This window comes from Dreissena polymorpha, chromosome 12 (genome assembly GCF_020536995.1).
Source record: "Dreissena polymorpha isolate Duluth1 chromosome 12, UMN_Dpol_1.0, whole genome shotgun sequence".
Taxonomy (NCBI): domain Eukaryota; kingdom Metazoa; phylum Mollusca; class Bivalvia; order Myida; family Dreissenidae; genus Dreissena; species Dreissena polymorpha.
This window is the reverse complement of record NC_068366.1, coordinates 74,550,026-74,571,121: the sequence shown is the minus strand read 5'-3', so window position 1 is coordinate 74,571,121 and position 21,096 is coordinate 74,550,026. Positions and strand designations below refer to the sequence as shown.

The window sequence follows — 21,096 nt, the reverse complement described above, 5'->3', positions numbered from 1 at the left end:
AAAAACGTCTTTGTTCACCATATCCGTTTGTCAGTTGTTGGTCACGCACTATACATCGTTTGATATAGGACTTACATAAATGTTGCGGAAAATGTTTATCCTGTATGCAATAATCTTGTTATAATTTGTTAATATGTATCTGCGTGTCCGTATGAACATTCAAAACATATATTTTAATATGATTATGCAATTTAACATATATAATACAAATAATTTAGTGGGAATACGTACTAAGGCGGGTATCTTGATTTTCCCTTTTAGATCGGCAGACGATTTCCAAATATTTCCCATATTCCTATTTGTCTCAATACTGACATCAATTAACTTCGACGTGTCCTTAAAGTCCTTTCCGTATGCTACATCAAGATCCAGTTTACTGAGTTTTAAATTGTGTTCTAAATCGCAACCTAGTTTCAAGTTGTATTCTGGGTTCTTTTTTACACCAAGATTCCTGTGGAAGTAAATTCATGTTAACAAATAGCTCAAACAATTATAAATATATAACATTAATAAAATGTATCAATACAAATGTTGATTTTGTTTTCGCATGCAATTGGGTACTCACAGTGACAGTTTTCCTTTGCTGAGTGTTTTCCCGCTTTGATTTATAATCTTTGATACGAGCTTTACGTTGTTGCGGGCAACGCTTTTTATTACATAGGTCAAATCGAAATCATTTGTTATTACTCTGAAATTTTTGTTGTCAATTTTCCATATTAATCTCACGTCAGCGGGCTCAGAGTCTATGTTTAAGTCAGTGCGATAAAGAACTTGACCTCTTTTTTTCTCTTGGCTTAGGACCACTCCTAGAATACAAGTTAAACATAATTAATTTAAGTATAGCATACACACGCCGAAACGTTTCATGCAAATACATTACAAAATATATACACTAATTATAAATATGACGTCACATAACAACAATTTGTGCAATTTATTTTTAAATCTACAAGCTAATTATTGATATCACATCACAACGACCGTTGTCTTCTAACTTCAAACAACTGTCAAACTATTTTTAAGACATCACAAACATTCAGGAAAACATGATATTTTTAATGTTTTTTTTATGCTGCCATAGTTTATCAGTACTGAAATTTAAATATAAATACACATCTCACCTTTGAGAGTTACTTTTTTATCAACAATCTTATCCAAGGCAATGTTGAAGTCAAGCTTCTCTCCATACGTTATGCCAAGATCGCCTCCAAATGCCAATACCTCTTGTGTTGGTGTGCGGACTGACACTTGAGTATTATATACAGTCTTCTTCTTCAACGTGGAGATAGCCATAGTCGTGTCAATTGCATACTGTTTGTCTTTGGCCATTTCAAAAGTAGCCTGCATGCCATACAGTTTATCTTTGTTGTGTATCGTCACTGTAAGTAAGATTTACAGAAGTATATACAGTAGCAGCAAATTCTTTATAAATGAATAATATATATATATATATATATATATATATATATATATATATATATATATATATATATATATATATATAATATATCAAGGTTAGCGGATGTATGTGCATAGTTCAAATTAGATTTTTGCGAACATTAAACGCAAACATTATATCAATCTTCATTTAAATTACAGTTTTTTTTTCTTTACTATAAATTACTCTTTAAAATATGGGATAGTTGATATGATTGTTCATAATTCTCATACTTTCTAGACTTTGACATATAAACATACAAACTGTAATGAACATGACCAACTTACTTTTTGCAATGACGGGTTGATCTGTCAGCCCTTTAACATCTACTTCAATGTCACTTTGTTTAAAACCCTTTGTGCTTAATATTCCCTTTATACTTATCGGCTTTATGCTCGGTGCCTCAAGCTCAAATGTTGGTGTGTATGTCAATGTATTGCCTTCATTATCTATTTTCAGACGAGCGACAATAGAATAAGCGGCGTTCCTGTCGATGTTAAGTTTTCCACTGATGCCATAATCGCCGATTTTGCGGAAAACATCTCCTGTACATGACAATTTAGAAAGGTAATTTGTCAATCGGCAAGTGTAGTAACATAAAATAATACATTGTTTGAATAACCCCTTTACAATACGTGCTAAAATTCATTATTTTGGCATCAGCGAAAGAAATTATTCTTTTGATTATTCACGTATGTGATTTTGCTAAAAATCGAGTACTGTTTTGTTCTTTAGATTATCTTAGAATAAGAAAATATTAATATCGCGTTGCTCGATCAAAATTGTACAATGTACATCTAATGTGTTAAATACAAACGCTTAGTATCATTCGACTTGCGTTTCTAGGGAAAATATTTACCAAAAAGTGTGCTTTTCTAAGCATTCAGATTAAATAATACTGTAATTGTATCGAAATACAATAAAACAATCCTAGATTTCTGCGTCTTACCTTGTAAAATGGCTTGTTTCCAAGGCGATCGAAGCACAAGACCAATGCTAAGTGCTTGTTTGTCGAGGTTAAAGTCCACTTCCATGTGTCTATCCAACTTGGAACCAGGAGTATTGAACACGACATGGAAAATGTTCTGTTGACTATCCTGGAGACCACAAAAAATGGATAACAGCATGGTTTTTTCATCGAAACAGTACACATCTGTGCAAAACAAGTGTTGTCTGGTGATAAGTATTTGTGTGATATAAATAAACAAATATATTTAACTTAAGAATTTTAGAATTCCAATCGTCTTTACAATTTATTAACATCATGCCATTAATATGAGAGTATTATATACGGTTAACCGCTATACATATTTTCGTCGGTTGCAAGATATTCAAATATAAAACCACATGCATTTAAGGTCAATTTTGTATATACAAACGGAAAAAAATAATCAACTTACGTGCTTAGATTTTGCGGACATCTCGTAGTATGTATGAGTGTCCCTTTTGTTCACGTACACACCGGCTGAAACAGGCCCCGTCAGTGGGAAATATGGGGCGTTGAGTTTACTTGTGGCGTTAGGGTATGAGACCTCAGCGCACAATTCCAGTCCAAGTACTTTGGAAAGTTTGTCTGGAGAACAATAGGCCTTGGTCTGTTTGTTGTCAGTTATCATGCTCTGTTCACGCTGCACGTTATTGTGGACTGTGAAAAATGAGGACCTGAAAACAAAATATTCCTTTATTAATGAAATGATAACTTTGTTGGACGCTTGGACGAATTACTGTTGTTATTTAAAAATGACAATTCTCTGAAGCCCATCAGCAACAGCACATTAGTGGTAACTGTGAAGTAAAACGGATACAAACTCGTGCGTTTATTCTCAGAATTGATTTAAATAATATGCGGTCAACACATTCACCATGTATGTACAGAATGAAATTAAAAAATACATACTTGAAGTCAATAATCTCCATTCTGTCTCCAGGGAAGTCATATTTAGCACTAATTGCCCCACTTTTGTCAACGGTCAATTTCCCCTGTATAGCAGTGCTCGTGTGCAATGTGGATACCATCTTAACACCGGTCTTGGTCACGTGTGCGTCAACACTCATCATGGAGGATATGTCAACAGCGGCGCTACATGCAATATAAACAGGACATATTTCAAATAAAGTTACACATACAAAGAGCATTTACAAGGTTGACTCGAAAAGCAGAATTGATACATGGTTGTATTCAAAGCCTGCATTATTACATACTGGTTCCAGAGAATTGTTACCAGTAGCAACCCATGCACGTGTGCATACATGTACATTATACATACTTGTATAATGTATAATACACATGTATAATGATTTAAATGTCTTCTGATTAGACATTTAATGAACAATGTTATGTGTATAAAAAAAAGATGCGTTTATATCCGTCTTACCTAGGAGCAATCCGTCCAGAGATATCAAGACTTGGTGGTCTCTTAATGTCCATCTTTCCATGAATATTTAGGTTGATCATCGCGGTACCGTTCACTGTTAGGTTGAGTGGGAACCCTGACGCCGTTGGAATGATGAAACTACTGTCTAAGAACATTGTCGATTGACTGAAAACAATAGACAAACTCATACAGACATGTATTTGTACTTATCTTTAAAGCGAGGCTTTTAGTTTCGAAACAAATTAACACAACTTATCGTTGTATAAAACAATTGCAGTACTGACATGTTACTATGTTTGCACGCCGTCCACTTATAGGATTTCTTGTTTCACTAAAAGTTCAAAAATAAAATGCCTCTAGTGTGCGCTTATCGTGAAAAGTAAAATCTCGTTGACAGATCTTCCACAAACTATATACACTTGCTCGAACAAGTTACATCGTTTAAAAATAATAGTTGTATATAAACTGTAAAGAGTTTTGGCCAAAATACTTACCGAATTTAGTTTTGCGTTTGTACGTAAGAATTTCGTTTACCTGTAACTGTAATCACTCTCCTCCGCTAGCTTGATAATTAGTTCAGGAATGTTGATCTGGGGTCCGCTCAGCAGATCTGAGAGGCCGTGGAAGTTAGTGTACCTCATTTCATTACCAAACACCCTCATGTATATTGAGCCTCTCAAGTCAGCCATTGAGACTCCCATCTTAAAACAATGTGTACACAAAGATTTGCTACAGTTTCAATATAATAACACAATGTTTTTTACTTCGTATCGTTAAAAATATCATTTTTTTTAACAAGCTTTAAAAAGCTTGCAGAAAAAAACAACTTCCCATTTGGCTTCTTGATTGCACTAAATGTTGAAAATTACTGCATATTTAATTGATTGAAAGATATTTTGTATTGAAACCTAATAATTTAAATATGCAAGCAATTGACAAAAATAGATTTGAATTCAGACGGTATGTGCAAATGGAATCCTGAATCGTTAACTGAACGTACCTTCTTGTCGATTTTTTCAATCTTTTTCAAGTCAACATTTTTCAAAACTAAGTCTGTTTTCTGTGGCTCGTTCTTGTTTTCTGGCCTTTTGAAATAGCCATTTGGGCCGAAAAGCGTTTCCATGAAAATTTCGAGACCTTCAGCTCTCCCGCCTAACTCCAGCAAATTTACGGAATGTCCAAACAGGTCGATGGTCAAATTCACGGCGGCAGATCGAGGGATGAAGGACTTTTGTGACCAGATTAAATCACCTTCAAATTTAGCGCCGGTGTTGAATTTGTCTACAAAGATTGATCCTTCGTAGTTACGCGAGAACTTGCGCTTGTCTAGGTCAAATTCTTTCATCAGATCTTCATTCTCAAGTAAGGCCTTGATTTCCTGTTTGTGTGGGTCGGATGTCTCCATCAAGTTTGTTAAGTGAGTCCAGATATAAGAGCCGACCTGCGTAGTATACAAACAATTGAATTCATATTGTAAGTGTTTCTTTTCATGTTGAATATGTTTTATAATATCGATTTTCAATAGTTTATAGTTTTGTTTTAACTATTTGATAAAATTTGAAATATGCTTTAGACATCGAAGTTCAATATTTTAAAACAATAGCTAAGCATTAACTATTTAATTATTGTTAACTGCCGTTGAACTAAACAATCTTAGACAATAACAGTTAATACCAATACCAGTTCAGTAAAAAGACAGCTTCAAACAGAATAGAGCCCATATTCATCAAACCATTCTAAGACTTGAGAATATCGAAAATAAAAATATGTCAAGTATTTGAATATATTATCGTTTCAACTTGTAAGTTTGTCCTTAATTAAACGGTCCACATTTAGAATGACGTATATTGAGGTGGTAAATGCCAAGTTTGACAAAAAATTAAATCAATTCCTTAATATTCAAATTTTAATAATATTCTTTATTCATAGACTTAAGTCTAAGAATTGTTTGGTGAATACGACCCAAAACATCATATCCCTATCGGTAACCAAGTCTCACCTGATTCACGGTTTCTTTGGCAAGAGTATTCTTGACGATTGCCAATATCTTGTCGGATGGACACTCCATTAGCATCCGGTAGGCGGCGATACGAAGTTCGGAATCTTCGTCTGGCTTGCTCAACACATCCATGAGTGCGGACCTCTGTGAATTCCAACAGAGTTTAAGCATGTTCTTAATTATTGAATGTATATCATTTGCATCATCATTTTACGTTCCTAATTTCAACGTAACAAATAACACGATAAATCATTATAAAAAAAGGATTATTAGAAAAATAAACAATGATGATGTCGCTTACAGTATTTTGAACAAATCGCGGTTCAAATGTTGACTGCTGAGTTAAAGGCTTTATCTTTTATAATAAAACAAAAACATATTAAGCGCAATTTAACATTAAACCAAAATAAATTGTATTGTGATGTGTGTGTTACATACGCTTGCAGAGCATGGCATTCTGCGATAGGCCTCAATGGCAGACAGTCTGATTTCCACTGGACCATCAAGATTCCTCACACAGGTCTCAAGGTCACGCATACCGTTACCGACGTATCCGGCATTCCCAATAGCACGCAGGGCCATCAGAGTCTGAGACAGTTTAATTGAAGTTATGAAATGGGAATATGTTAATGAAAAATTATATAAGGTGACTACAGTACAATTTTATTACATGCGTTCTTAATCGTGTCGTTCACATAACACTAGTTTCTATAGGTCTAAGATCTAGCATTCAATTGAACAAGAATCTATAAACATAATATGCAAACAATTATTGGAATTACTCGCAAGTTCTTTTAAAAAACCCATCTATATAAAAATTATTTCGAAACTTACCGATTTCATGTTGGCATCATTGACTTTGCATCCTTTAGCCATCTTGTTTACGATAGCAGAGACAACTGCGCGGGCCACTTCGTCACTTTCGCAGTTACTACGGTGAATGCAGTACCTGTACACGAGGGTTCCGACGGACAGAAGAGCTTTGTCTTCTAGCTCGGGAATGTTTATTAGTGGCTGGGAAGAAAGAATTGTGACAAATAAACATCGGTACAAGCACTTTACTGGGCGTTCAGCAGAAGCCCGTTCATTGCAAACGCTTTACTGGGCTTTTAGTGGCAACCCATCTGCTGGTCATTCTTAAGTATACGATAAATGCTGGATATTCTAAACAAACATTTCTAACAGCCCCGGAACAAGACAAAAGATAAACAAACGCGATAAGCAGCTAAATAATCAGGAAATTGATTGCATAGTATCTGTCTCAAGACGAACCGGTTTAAATGATTGCTTTTCACTACATTAAGCATAACAATGTAACATCAAATTCCAAAATGTACAAAACTACGCGTAAATAAGTTTGTGAATGATGCCGGAAATAGCCTAGAAGAAATATATTTGGTGTACGTGATAAACATTTAGACCTAGTAACCACATGTTGTGTAAGTTGATGCAATTTTACAAACAAAATGGTGCAGCCCTTTAGTTTTCAATGGAACTCATTTATATGGCACAAGTATTGGCAAATACGTCAATTAAAATACTCGTCACAGAACCACACAAGATGATTACCTTTACATCTCGAAGCATATCTTGGGAGGGTTTCTTTATGAAGTTAAGGCTAGCGATCCACATGATCGCCTCGCTTCCTGTGACAACTCTCTGTTTTATTAGTTCAGTCATCAGTTCAACAGTCGCTGGGGTGCCAGCCATTGGAAGAGCATCCAGGAAGAATTTGCTAAATTGAATAAATGCAAGTATCAATCGGGGCATCCTTTAACATGATGATACATAATATCCAGTTTAAAAAAAAACAAATACACGACGAACTTGATGCTCTGTGCGTGTTCAATGTGGCGTTAACACATAAGAACAATTAAGATAAATAATGTTTAGGGATGAATCTTCCAACATATTGTAATAAATTCTTTCGAAACCGTGATCTGCTGGATTTCAACATATGCATACGTTAACTTCGTTTTAAATAAAGTTTGCTGGTATTTGCTATTTAAATAATTACGCCCAGCTGTTAACGAACTTAGTGAAACAACAACTACACATTAGTTGATTTTGTTTTTCAGAATAGAAAATTCATGCCCGATGACAATTCCTCACATTGTTATGTTTTTGTTATCCAAGCAGAGTGATCCCTCGTTCAGTGTACGGTAGACGTCAGACAGCGTGTTTTTGTCCGCCGATCTCATCATGTACACAAGGTCTGTGAACAGACGCGGAGACTCCGGTCTCAAACCTGACTTCGTCTGCTCGCAAGTCTCCACCAGCTTTCGGGTGATGTCCTTGCGTATTTGGTTTTCAGTGTCGATGCCGTTAGCGTGTTCAAATTTCAATGTAACTCTGTCAGTTATTGGAGCTGTAATATAAAATTAACTTTTTAGTGTTAATATAAAGTAATACTTTTGTGTTATTTATATTTTTGATCCTCATTATTTATGTATGGCTATTTCAAATAAATCATGCATAATTTGAAACATACTTTGATCAACAATCAGTATTTGATTCATCAAAAACGTAATAGCCATATCCATGTTAGACTGTTATCATTTTATTTAGATACGCCTCTTACATGGAGACTTTGTGCCCGTGGTTCTGCCGACGTAAGACAATGTCTGTGTGGTGATGGTAACAACGCCACTATCCGAGTTGGAAAACGGACGGAAAATGTGCGTCTCTTGGCAACTAGCGGTCTTCATGTGTCCATTGCGCGTGTCGATCTCGTGCTTGCAGTTGTGATCACTCCTCAGTAGAGGCATTGACTGGATGTCCTGAGGGTGGAAAGTGACACTTTATATACTTATATCAATAAATATGAAAAACGCACTTTTCAAATTATCAAACGAATGCAAACGTCAATGTTTTGACCTGCCATCATTTAGCATGTCAATTCAAATAGTAAAACAGCACTATACGTACAGAGTCAGCGGTGAAGGGTACACCCTGAATGGCCGAGTTGTAGCCATGTCTGTCCGTGCATGCCAAGAGGTCCTTGGTTTTAGAGACGATGATAGAGTTCCTGCCGGATTTATCAAAACTGTACTTGGTGTCACACAGGCCGGAAACATCCGTCTTTATATGAAAAATATACCACCGTTAAGGCACAATCGTGCGTACAAAAGGGGAGGTATCAAAAGCAATAAATTCCAAAACGTATACTTGTGTTGAACGCATCGAACTCAAATTTCCTGACAACAATTTTAACAGTCTTCATATAAGGCTATCTTGATATGATGAATAATCCGTATAGAGCATCATGAACATTGTTTAATACTTTGACAAAAACAAACGTTTATTTAAATATTAACATTTTGACCTATAGATAACCATCAATTATCCAAACGTTATATGAACGAAATGCATATTTATCATTTTTGATACGCGTGTTTTCGTGACGAAATGTCAAAAAAAAGATTGTTCGCCAGTAAATATTTGCTTGTCAACGACTGTATTGGTATAATCTTAAAAACAAAAACAACGCACATTAATATGCAATACATAATGTAACAGACGAGTAAGAGTACAAAGAATTCAAAATAAATATGGAATCTGACCTTCGAAGTCATTTCATAACTCACGTATCAAACGAGGTCAGGCATTCTTATTTTAAAGGGGCCGCCCAACAGATTTTGGCATGTATTGAAGCTTGTCATTAAATGCTTTATATTGATAAATTTAATCATTTGAACTTAAATCTCCAGTAAAAAAACAAAAACAATAATACAATTTAAAAAATGGAAGAAAAATAACCCTCAACAGGGCTCGAACCACTGACTCCTGGAGTCTTGGAGTAAAAAGTCTCCCGCCTATACCACTCGACCATCCATTCTCAGGCTTAGAGCGGATGTCTTTTAATTTGTTAACCTATAAAAGCAATCCTCGTAGTATCCCAAAATAAAACGACAACAACAGAACTTTCCAAATTATTCAATCGTTTCGCGTCGCACGACGCTTTATAATTTTCAGGTGTTCAAATCATCAACAGATGCATATAATAGATATTTAAGAGATGGTAAATGGTCAGTATTACTATTGCCTCAAAAATATCATAACTAAAACGAAAATTTGCGAATCTAAAACAATTTTTTTTTGGTCAAATAACCAAACCGTTGGATGGCCCCTTTAAGCAAACTTTTGGCAAGCTTTCTTATTTATTTCCTGGACGAGTTTAAAGCGAGATATAACGATTTTGTATATGTGTTAAATTGTAATATATTGATAAAATATGTTACAAAACCACACAATTTGCAAGAAAATTTTAACATTGAAGACAAATTTCATAAAATCCAACAACGACAAATTAGCGCCCCGAGCCGATTGTGACGAAGATATTTCGTACAAATATTCCTACAATACCCAAAGCATTCGTCTTTTTAATTAATGTTCGTGTGTCGTATGAATAGATATCGTTGCAGGAATTTAAAATGAACCGTTAAAAAAAATTAGATTCGCATTGTACATGCATATTTACATGCTGGCGAATTTGACTGTACAGACATTTTCGATTTCAGAATTAAATATCTGGCTTATTTCGCATTTATCGACACATGTTCTTCTTTACCTTTATTTTAATTTATATTGAAATATTTGTTTACTAAGTTTTTTACACATTTTATATCAAAAAATATATTTGAAAGAATCGTATTATTTCGCTTTAAATTTTAGTATCAATAATCAAACTTTAATGCCGTGACAAGGGAATAGGATTATAACAAGTTAACATTTCCTTTGTACCATGTTTAACTCCAATGAAACTTTGTTAGAACATGTGATAGATATCACGCAACAACATTCGTGTATTCTACGCATGAGCTTTTTACGGTTTACATATACATCTAAGAAGTTACTTTATTCGTTAAGCGCATTTTTATATCCATGTGCATCCGTCTATTTACTATAAATATTAAGCTGAAATTTTGAACATCTTCATCACAAGAATGCTTTTTTAATATTGATGTATTTTTCGAATCGCAAGTCAGATTGATAATCAACTTTATAACATTTAATTCTTAAAAACAACGACAGACGCATAGTATATACCATAGCTTGTAAACGTCCAATTGGTCAGTAAATGACTGCTGTAATACTGACGACGTTATTTCGCCAAAATAAGAACATGACATTGGTCAAACTTTGGCCAATGATAACGCTCAAAATGTTATATTGAACATGTTTAGGATACGAATATTCATTGTGGTTGTATTACGGATGGTAAATTTGGTAAATATATGCTAATGTCCATATATCGAGTTTGTATAGGCATTATTATTATTATCATTATTATGTCAATAGTAACGATGTTAGCATAACATGTTTACATGTTCCTCATAATGTTTACACCATATTGAGAAAAATATACATAAAAATAAACGAATGGTATACCTCCGAAACAGTTTCATTCTTCTGTAAGTCCTTCATGCGATTCTGCAGCATAGAGATGATACCCCGCTTCACGTTCATGACCCACGTCGGCTCGCTGTTTGTCAGGCAGACATTCTCGATGGCTCCATCTTGGTACGACAGTCGGACGGAGTTTTGCTCTAGACCAGCTGCGAATTCTGGTGAGACATCGACCATTGCCTTCCTGTTTGGATCGTACTCGGTCAGTCTGACATTCTTCAACTGCAAACATAGTGACATCGCTGAAGGTGATTCTTAAATATTCCCGAGACACAGATGTATAGGTTTTTACAAGAAGTGACGTATTTTGATCTTATGGTGATGTATTTTGACCCACAAGAGAGGTACTTTTGCCTACAAGAGATGTAAATTTTGCCTACAATTTATGTAATTTGACCTACAAATGATGTATTTTGACCCATAAGTGATGTAGTTTGACCTACAAGGCATGTATTTTGACCTGCAAATTATGTATTTTGACCTACACGTGATGTATTTTGACCTGCAAGTGATGTATTTTGACCAACAAAAGATGTATTTTGACTTGCAAGTGATATTTTGACTTACAATAGATATAATTTGACCAACAAGTAATGTATTTTGTTCTACAAATGATGTATTTGGACATACTGAAGATGTATTTTGGCCTACAAGATATGTATTTGGACCTACAAGAGATGTATTTTGACCTACAAGAGATTTATTTTGACCTAAAAGTGATGTATTCTGACTCAAAAGTAGTTTGACCGTCAAGAGATGTATTTTCCATTCAATAGCAAAGGAGGACGTTTGTATTGAGGGTTGACAATCATAAAGACATTGCGTTTTACAAAATGGCCGACAGTCCCTCAAATAAAGTCCAAGATGGCGACCAGTCGGCTTTTTAAGTGTATCGAAAAAGCAACATATATTTCGAAAATATAACCACGCTCATAAAGTTCATAATATGTATATAGTTTCAAACTACTTATCTAAAGTTAAAATAAGATTGAACGATTACAAGGCAGTCGCAAGTGGGCCAATTTTACGTGTATTGAAGAAATATTGTGCAAGACATATCATCAATTGTGTGAACTTGAAATACATTATGACACTCCACAAATATACGACTTCCGAGACGGTCGCCATTTTTTACTTTTATAGAAGAAAAACGACGGCGAATTTTACAATCAATCATTTCTTTGATACTGGTCAATTATTCGTATATACCCTGAGTGATAGCTCGCATTTGGAGTGTATCTCCAGTAGAGCGGTCGCGGTCAGATGAATCGTCGCATGGTCCTCCGAGGCGCCCTGTATGGACGTGCGGATATCAGACACGTAGTTGTACTCGTACGTCTGGCCGCGCACATAAGCAAAATTCGTGTTCTCTGTGATTTTGCAAAAAAGCACATAATGAATAGAAGCATACATCTGTCAATCAAAACTAAGTACGAACATAAGTTGACAGTGTATAACATTGACGCTGAAACGACAAATGAGTCAAAATGACGCCGGCTTAAAATATTAAGATCAATAATCAAAGGTTTAAATAAGTGTAATCATTGACACTTATATCTAAGGAATATATTAAAATGTGTTTTAAATAAATAAGATTGAATGGAATTGTTAAGAATGACGCTGGAATATTTGACTAGTACAGAATAGCTAAACCTCTACAAAACGATTCATAAAATAGTTTACTTCATTTATTTTTTCTGCATTTTGAATCTGGTACTCGACGTTATCCAGAAGCATTGTAGCAACAATGAGTTTATATAAAAAAAATTAAGAGGCAACTAACTAAAAAGTAGAACATACATTTGAGTTAAGTAATGAATGCATAACTGAAATGTAACTGATATCGAGTCTGTCGATAAAAAGTTACCTTTTAGTAACTTTGATCAAATTACCTGTACAAGTCGATGAGCATGTGTCCTGGTCCGAGTAAACGATGGGCCCTGAAATTGGATATAAAATACACGCTCAACACTAATTCCACTTCATTTTTGTAACCCCGCTGATTATATTAATATATGGCCTTAGTAACGTTACCAACTGTGTCGACATCGATGTTTTAATCTATGAGATCACATGATACAGAAATAACTGTTGAACAATATTTGATGTATCGAGACGTCCTTCGGAATGAATAAAATTGTAAAACAATCTGCGGGTACAAACAAAATAGACACATTGAAAACCATTTTAAAATCATAGCGAATAAGCCGTTATAATTTGCATGTAACTATCATTAATGGATAAAATGGACCATCGTTATTTTTACCATCGGGTTACAGTAACATAAAAATATTGAATAACAACTTGTTTCGTATGGTATTAACATGTTTAGAACTATACGTATGCACTGGTGAGCTGAAGATTAGTATGTAACAGAGTTATATATGTGTTTACACAGACACTATTTTACACTATTCAATTAAAAATGGGGTTTTACTTTTGACTATTAAAACAAAATCTAGTCTACATTGAATTTGCAAACGAATGCGGGGGAATGCTCTGCTATTTAGAAATAACCTAAACTGTTGTGAACAAAAATACGCTCAGTTGTTATTTATCAATTGTACTCTAACACTGTGTTATCTAACAGCGCGTGCTTAAGTCCAACTAAGTGATTGTTTACTGACTTACTTCTTGACTGAAAAAACTGTACTCTTTATGTTTAAATGTCAATAAGGTTATTTACGATCACGAGAACGGACTCTGTAATTATATAACATTCACTTTGAACCTTGTACTGTTAAGTTCAAAGTCGCACGAACGAAGTTGAGCATCAAAGATGGTAATCATAATGTATGTGTTGTAATAATAGCAATATTGTCATCAAAAGTCCGATGAGATATTCAGGCGAAGTGCATTCTTATTCAAAATTATTTGGTATTGAAATAATAAAATCATGACTTTTAAAGGTTAAATGCTTTTAAATGATAATTGTAAACATTGGAAATAAAAAGCTCTAGTGAAAGATCGAGAATAAAATTTAAAAAAAAATAACACACAACTGGGTTCGAATCCACGCTCAAGCAATTTAGAAAGTATTTTATGCTTTATATAAGCAATCCTCGTAGTTTCCCAAAATATAACGACAATAACAGAACTCTCCAAATTATTAAATCGTTTCGCGTTGCAACGCTTTTTAACTTTCAGGTTTTTAAATCGTCAAAAGATGCATATAATGGATATTATGAGCATGGTAAATGTTCAATATTACAATTTCCTCACAAATATCATAACTTTAACGAAGATTTGCGAATTTGAAACAACTTTTTGTAATTTTGTCAATTTACCAAAACGTGAAAAGGCCCCTTTAAAAGCTTTAAAATAAACAGCACACATGAAGTTTTTTCATTTCTTTTCAGATTATAATATAAGATATAAGATAATGAGCTTGATCTAAATGAGCCTGTTCATATTAGTATATTTGCTTACATGGATAAATAATAATTATATAATAATAAGTATTTTTAAAATACACAATGCTACATAAAAAGATACTTGGAAAATACACGCAATTGTACATTTCCTGTCAATTCTCTATTTGTGTCACACACACAAAAAAACATTATCCGTTACAGAAAATATCCGTCGCTGTTAAAACTTTCAAATGATTCAACAAATTTAAATTGGAAAAAAAATTGTTAGTTCAGCATATTTAATTACCAAGCTTGTGACTACGTCAGGCACATGCACGGACTGGTTAATGGACAAGACACTTAAGTGCATGGTCACGTGGAATATTAGAAACTATCAGAAATCATAAATTATAACGATAAACTACAAGTAAAACATGTGATAACATTGTTTGCTCTGGACGATGTTGGTGATAATATTTATCTCGTTTCATTGATTTCGATAATTAAGGTCAAAATAATTCAATTCAATTGGATGATCTTGGGAGATAACCTTTTAGAGATATCGTTTGACGTTTGATTCCATGACTTCATCAAAATATAGAAGAGAACCTCAGTAATAATGTTTTTATACTTAAAGTTGAATAAATACATTTAATTGCATGGTGTACAATATGCTTACGAAATGGTTTTTGTTCAATGTCTTAAACTATTAAATGTTTATCGACAAATAATTGTTGACAAAGTCTACATATTTTAAAATAATTGTTGTTAGTTGGTAAGCTGAATTTCCCTATTTGAGGCGAAAAGATAACGTTATTAGGTAGTTGAATTGTTGAATCTCGTGGAGCTTTTTTGTTGAAAGACTTTGTATAAATTCATACAGCAATCGCGTGTTACATTATGTTTATTGTACTTAATTGACTTTGTTGAAGGCTATCGCGAAGTGAACTGTTTTTATCTTATTTACGATTTAAGTAATCATTTTCTAATTGTTAATAAGATCAGTTATCCAATATTGCATCGCATATAATCTCCACACCAGAGATATCACTGGATACATTGAAATTAGACTAGTTATTCTTTAACATCTAAAATGTAACATGTGATTGAATTGTGTATGTGTTTTCATTACGATCAGAAACACAGTTTAGGCGCTTAATATAATATTATTGAATTGTAAAGTTGTTTCTGTGTGGATGAATAAAAGAAACCGAAATCATACATATTTAATGTCTCCAAACAACGGATGCGTATTGTTTGCAAAGAAATATATTACAAACGCAAGCATCGATTGAGTCGCGTCATGCGATAACGGATCGTATGTTATATGAGGCAAAGAGTATGTCAAAACAGCCTGCTCATTCGCTCAGCCTAGTCAGTGGGCTACCAGTTCTGCTTTAAGTCATGCAAGGCACTTGGTTTGTTAGCGGACATTTTAGCTTCTAGAGCTCTGCTCGCCGCATATAGCTTCAAATCCATGTTTGCATGACCGACCAAATTGTGATGTTTTGTATAATGATATGCGATTCATTCACTGTTCATTGAATGATCATATTACGGTCCCATTGAGATTATAATTATCTGTACGGTTAATAGCTTCGTTATAAAATGTCAATATTATACCATGCGTTATAAAGGCATATTGTATGTTCTTAATTGATGCATTTGATTCCTATTGTAGTCAATATTATTTTACTATACAATTCTGTTGATGTGGATATTTTTTCTTGAAAGTCATAGTTCTTTAATCTATTTTTTAAATAATATGTATCTTTACCGCAGCTTTACGCTCGAAGGCTTGCTTAACCCTTTGCATGCTGGGAAATTTGTCGTCTGCTAAAATGTCGTCTGCTGAATTTCTAAAATTAGCATTTTCTTCGATTTTTTTCAAACAATACTATAAGAATAGCAAACAGTTTGTATCCTGATGAGACGCCACGTTCTGTGGCGTCTCATCTGGATCCAAACTGTTTGCAAAGGCCTTCAGAATTCGGATCCAGCACTGAAAGAGTTAATACCATTTACAGATCAGACGATACAGAGTTTTTAATTGCATAAGCGATAGACACCAAATAAGAAACACAAGTCGAAAACTCGAATACGGTAGAATACCTTCTCATACATACATCATGATCCACAAAAAGATACATGACAAACACATTACAATTGACATATAAAACTATACATCATTTCATGTTTGCATTTTTTTCTTTTATATGTATTTCGCCATAGTTCTCTAATAAGACATGCAACTCAATGTGTAAATAGCGTAGTGGAGATTATTAATCGACCAGAGATTATTAACCGACCATAAATCTAATAGATCAAATAAATCTATAAACCCTTTCCCCCATTAGAAGCAACGTAAAAATGGCTTTTGCACCCAACATAAAACCAGAACAGCCTACTCGTAACTCGCAGTCTGTTCAGGTTTTATGCTGTTTGCTGCTCATCAGTAACTAAGGGTTGAAAATGAAGCCTTTAAAACTTGAATCTTGTAACAAATGTATTTAATTAAATGTAACTTTCTAAGTGACCCCAAATGCGTCATAATACGTACATGTATATAAGTGGTAAAGGGTTACTACATTATCGTAACATCGCTTTTCTTAAAACGCATAAGTAGTTAATAATCGCATGATATGATTTATATGACTTATATGACTTATTAACAATACTATTCAATAAAATAAATATATATGAAAAAAACAACATGTAGACACGATTCAAAAACGTCGTGGGTATGTTTTGTTAATCCCACAGCAGCGTAAAATGAATACAGCTCATGACACACACGTATACTACAATCATAAATCTAACCTGCAATGGCCGAAGCCAGCAACGGAACCAACGCTAGGAAAAGCCTCCTCATTGTGGTGGTCCTACTCCACCAATGGGAATAATTAGTATTCAGCCTCCGTGCGAATTGTTCTTACTAAAATATTGTCAAACCTAGCAATTGTTTCACTCCCGAAAACGCACTGTTGATAGGTAGGCGGAGGGCGATCGCTTTATATCATCATGACTCGTGCGCAATCGAAAACCATCTCAAAGTCCGCACGATATACGTTTATCTGATTCAGCAGTCACATTGCGAGTTAGTGGTGAAATAATAGTTAGAGGGTCAGTTTTTTTCTGTTTCAGTTTTGGTGTAACTGTACATTATTATGAACGATTTTGTACTAACATCATATCTATTTTATCAGCTTTTTTGAATTTTTTCACCAATTCATTCATCAATTCCTGATTTCAAATACTTATTTAAAATTTCAACGTGTGGTTCCTTCATGACGAAGGACTAACTTTAAGCGTTTGTCCGGAGTTTACCAAATAATGAAATTCTCGGGCATTAAATCTCCCTGCTCTACAGTTATAGTTGCATTATATTAATTGGCCACTTTCGAACGTTTCCAATGTTATTTACACTATCTACGGCAAATGGACGTTAATAATAGTAAATAATACTATTTCACGGCCGTTTATCACGCGCGCAACCTCTTTTTTGAGATGCATTAATAAATGAGCCAATGCAACTTCCGAGGTGGCGCTCAGGCCCGGATGTTTTGAAATTTCATGGATAATTTTATAGGGCGATTAGGGTTTTTTTTTCAACATATTTCGCAATATTTTTTAAATCGGGAAATGTAGTGCGATTCAGCGAAGATATATATATATCCCAAAATGTACAGAAACTTACATTCTCAACCCATTCAAAAAACGTGAGAACCTTTATAAGTTGTGGCATGGTGGATAAAAAGCATTTCGATGAGATTTTTCTGTGTGACGAGAAAATTCCCCCCAATTAAATCGTTATCGGCATCAAACGATTGCGTACAACATACATTAGATGATGCATGCATAAAATATTGGCTTCTTGCCGACGTAGTAGATAATTTTGCATTTTTCCAAAACAGATGGACCCTATGCTTAGGAGATGGCGCTAATGATATGAGGTGGCGCCAATGCAGGATGTATCAATTAACAGTCGTATCGCAATGACATTATCTTATGACGTTCATTTGATAGATAATGTTATTAGTTATATTTAATTTATTTTTCAACGTACATACGAAGGCCCAAATATTTAAAGAACATACACACGTTCTATAATAAATAAGATGTAGTGGGTTTTTTTAAATATATCAGTGATTAACTCAATCACGAAGTATCAACATGAATAGAACATATTGTAAGATATATACCAAAACTTGTAATACTAAATAAAACCAATAACTTAATGTTCAAGATTATCAAAATAATTCATCAACAGCAATATTTGTATACAGTATGTGAGATACTTCACGAAACGATTAGTTGTGGCCCTTAATCCAAATGCTTAATTTACTAAAATGCCAAGGTCAACGAATCTTCACTAAGCTCATATATGTTACTTTTCCCACTATCAACTCCAAAAAAATGAAGATACCTCGGTCTTTTTCCGTTAACCTTTCTTGTAAAATACATGTCAATTGTTATTTTTCTTACAAAGATGAACGTTTAAATCCGTCAAGACATTATTAGAAAACTACTTTGTGTAATTAAAAACGCACGCGACTCAAATGTGTTGAAGTAGTTAACTTACAAACAATAATGTTAGTCCTGTAAACATAATAGAAACAATAACATAAACTATTTATCTTTAAAAAAAAAGCTTTAAAAGTGCATTTGCGCCACCTCCTAATCTGAGCGCCACCTCCTTGGCATTAGCTCCATTTCTTTTTTAAAATGCAAATTTATCTATTAGATCGGCTAGAAGCCGATGTTTTTGTGCACGCATTAATTTTTACAGGTTCAAAGCAATCGTTTTATGTAAAGCTCGATTTAATTTGCTGGGAATTCGCTCGTCACACATGCCAAATACATCGATTTCCTTTTACGAACCCTACCTTGCCACAACTTATAAAGGTCCTCACGTTTCCCAATGGGTTGTGATTGTATGTTTCTGTGCATTTTTAGATAATCGCTGAATCGCACAACTTTGGGCGATTTTTTTAAATAATGCGAAATGTGTTGAAACACATATTAAACCTAATCATTCTGTAAAATTATCCGTTAAATTTCAAACATCCGGGCCTGAGCGACACTTTGGAAGAATCATTGGCTCATTTATTAATGCATCACAAAAAAGAGATGGCGCGCGTGATTAAAGGCCGTGTTCTAGCAGAGTAAGTGTTATTGTTGTTCATCAGTTCATTACCATGGCGAACGTACGAGACGATTCTGGATTAAACTAGGCGGTATCAACGCAGTGTACCCAAATTTTAGATTTGCTCCATGTGTTTTGTGCCGTTTAATGCTGATTTGGTCATTTGTTCGAAATAATGGATTATTTTATATTAACAAAGCATTATATTATACTTATGAAAGAATTTTAAAAATGACGAATGGTAAATAACCTCGGTATATAGTAAATTGACAAGTAAGTATTTTCACAAAATATAATAACTGTCCGCCGCAACAAGTGCATATCGTATTTATCGAGGTATTAATAAGTTTTATCTATACGTTCAATAACTGATGGACACTATCTGAATCTATCAGGTCATTAACTGATATCAGCTAGTCCAAAAACTGTAGTATTACCCGCTACTTATCTTAAAATGAAGGGTAAAATTAATATAGCGTATAGGAAGCACATTTTGTATACATCGATGTGTGATTCGAGCCAAAGTTCAACTGACTTTTATTCCCTAACTCTGACTGACTTACTATGCATATGAATATGTTAAATTCTTCTTAACGTTATGCCATTAGAGTTCTTTATATTTCATGATTTTCTCATTTTTTTAAAAGTAACGCTCGTAGGTTTTTACCTATTTGTTTTTTCATAATGTGATATCGCAAATATTTTGATCTAAGTTAGCTGAATTTATAACATAATAAAAGAACTAAGATGTTGTTCAATCGGTCTGATTTTTGTCAGCGTTTAAATTTATAATGTATTCAATATGATCCAAGTCATAGTAGTAAATGTTAACCTAGTGCACCGGTATTTTTCCATACAATCATCTCTGCCAGTCTTGCAATCAGGGTTATAGTGCGAGTGAGATAGGAGAGACGCCCCGTTCCAGATGCACGGCACATCGGTTTCACGTCTCATGCGAAACACAGGTTAGAAACGTAGGGTTAAGCCGTGGATAAAGCCTGCGACCGCTAGAGCCTGTGTATTACTAATAGACCCGGGTAACGCTACATCATTTCCCTCCTCTTTACGAACCTCGTGAAGTGTGATAATATTAATTTTAAAACAGTTTGACCTGCGATGACATAAGCTTCATATATAGTAGCAAAATTTGGGACTCCCAAATCATTGTATAGTGTAATGATCAAACGAGGCAATGACAGACAATGAAAGGTTTTATCTGAAAAGAGATACAAGTTTGATTATATCGTGCTGCTATCATTAGGGTTGTGATTGGGGTTTGTCGCTAAACGAGGTATCATATCAGTAGGTTCTGATTGAGGTTTGTCGCTAAACGAGGTACCATTTTAGTAGGTTATGATAGGGGTTATAATATTGGT

General features: G+C 34.2%; 1 protein-coding gene across 1 annotated transcript in view; it reads right to left on the bottom strand.

Moving 5' to 3' along the window:
* The window catches only part of LOC127853341 (uncharacterized), a 31,555-nt gene extending 13,993 nt beyond the window's left edge, over positions 1-17,562 (bottom strand). The window contains exons 1-21 of the mRNA XM_052387789.1: positions 17,395-17,562; positions 13,114-13,161; positions 12,431-12,591; positions 11,204-11,443; positions 8,741-8,893; positions 8,394-8,592; positions 7,925-8,180; positions 7,382-7,547; positions 6,647-6,826; positions 6,251-6,400; positions 5,813-5,956; positions 4,814-5,254; positions 4,348-4,514; positions 3,814-3,978; positions 3,336-3,518; positions 2,839-3,100; positions 2,388-2,535; positions 1,726-1,983; positions 1,122-1,379; positions 566-806; positions 232-451 (exon numbers count right to left, since the gene is read on the bottom strand). Of these exons, the coding sequence (XP_052243749.1) occupies positions 232-451; positions 566-806; positions 1,122-1,379; positions 1,726-1,983; positions 2,388-2,535; positions 2,839-3,100; positions 3,336-3,518; positions 3,814-3,978; positions 4,348-4,514; positions 4,814-5,254; positions 5,813-5,956; positions 6,251-6,400; positions 6,647-6,826; positions 7,382-7,547; positions 7,925-8,180; positions 8,394-8,592; positions 8,741-8,893; positions 11,204-11,443; positions 12,431-12,591; positions 13,114-13,161; positions 17,395-17,446 (4,092 nt within the window). The 5' untranslated portion in view covers positions 17,447-17,562. The remainder of the gene's footprint in view (positions 1-231; positions 452-565; positions 807-1,121; positions 1,380-1,725; positions 1,984-2,387; positions 2,536-2,838; positions 3,101-3,335; positions 3,519-3,813; positions 3,979-4,347; positions 4,515-4,813; positions 5,255-5,812; positions 5,957-6,250; positions 6,401-6,646; positions 6,827-7,381; positions 7,548-7,924; positions 8,181-8,393; positions 8,593-8,740; positions 8,894-11,203; positions 11,444-12,430; positions 12,592-13,113; positions 13,162-17,394) is intronic.
* Positions 17,563-21,096: the final 3,534 nt, after the last annotated feature.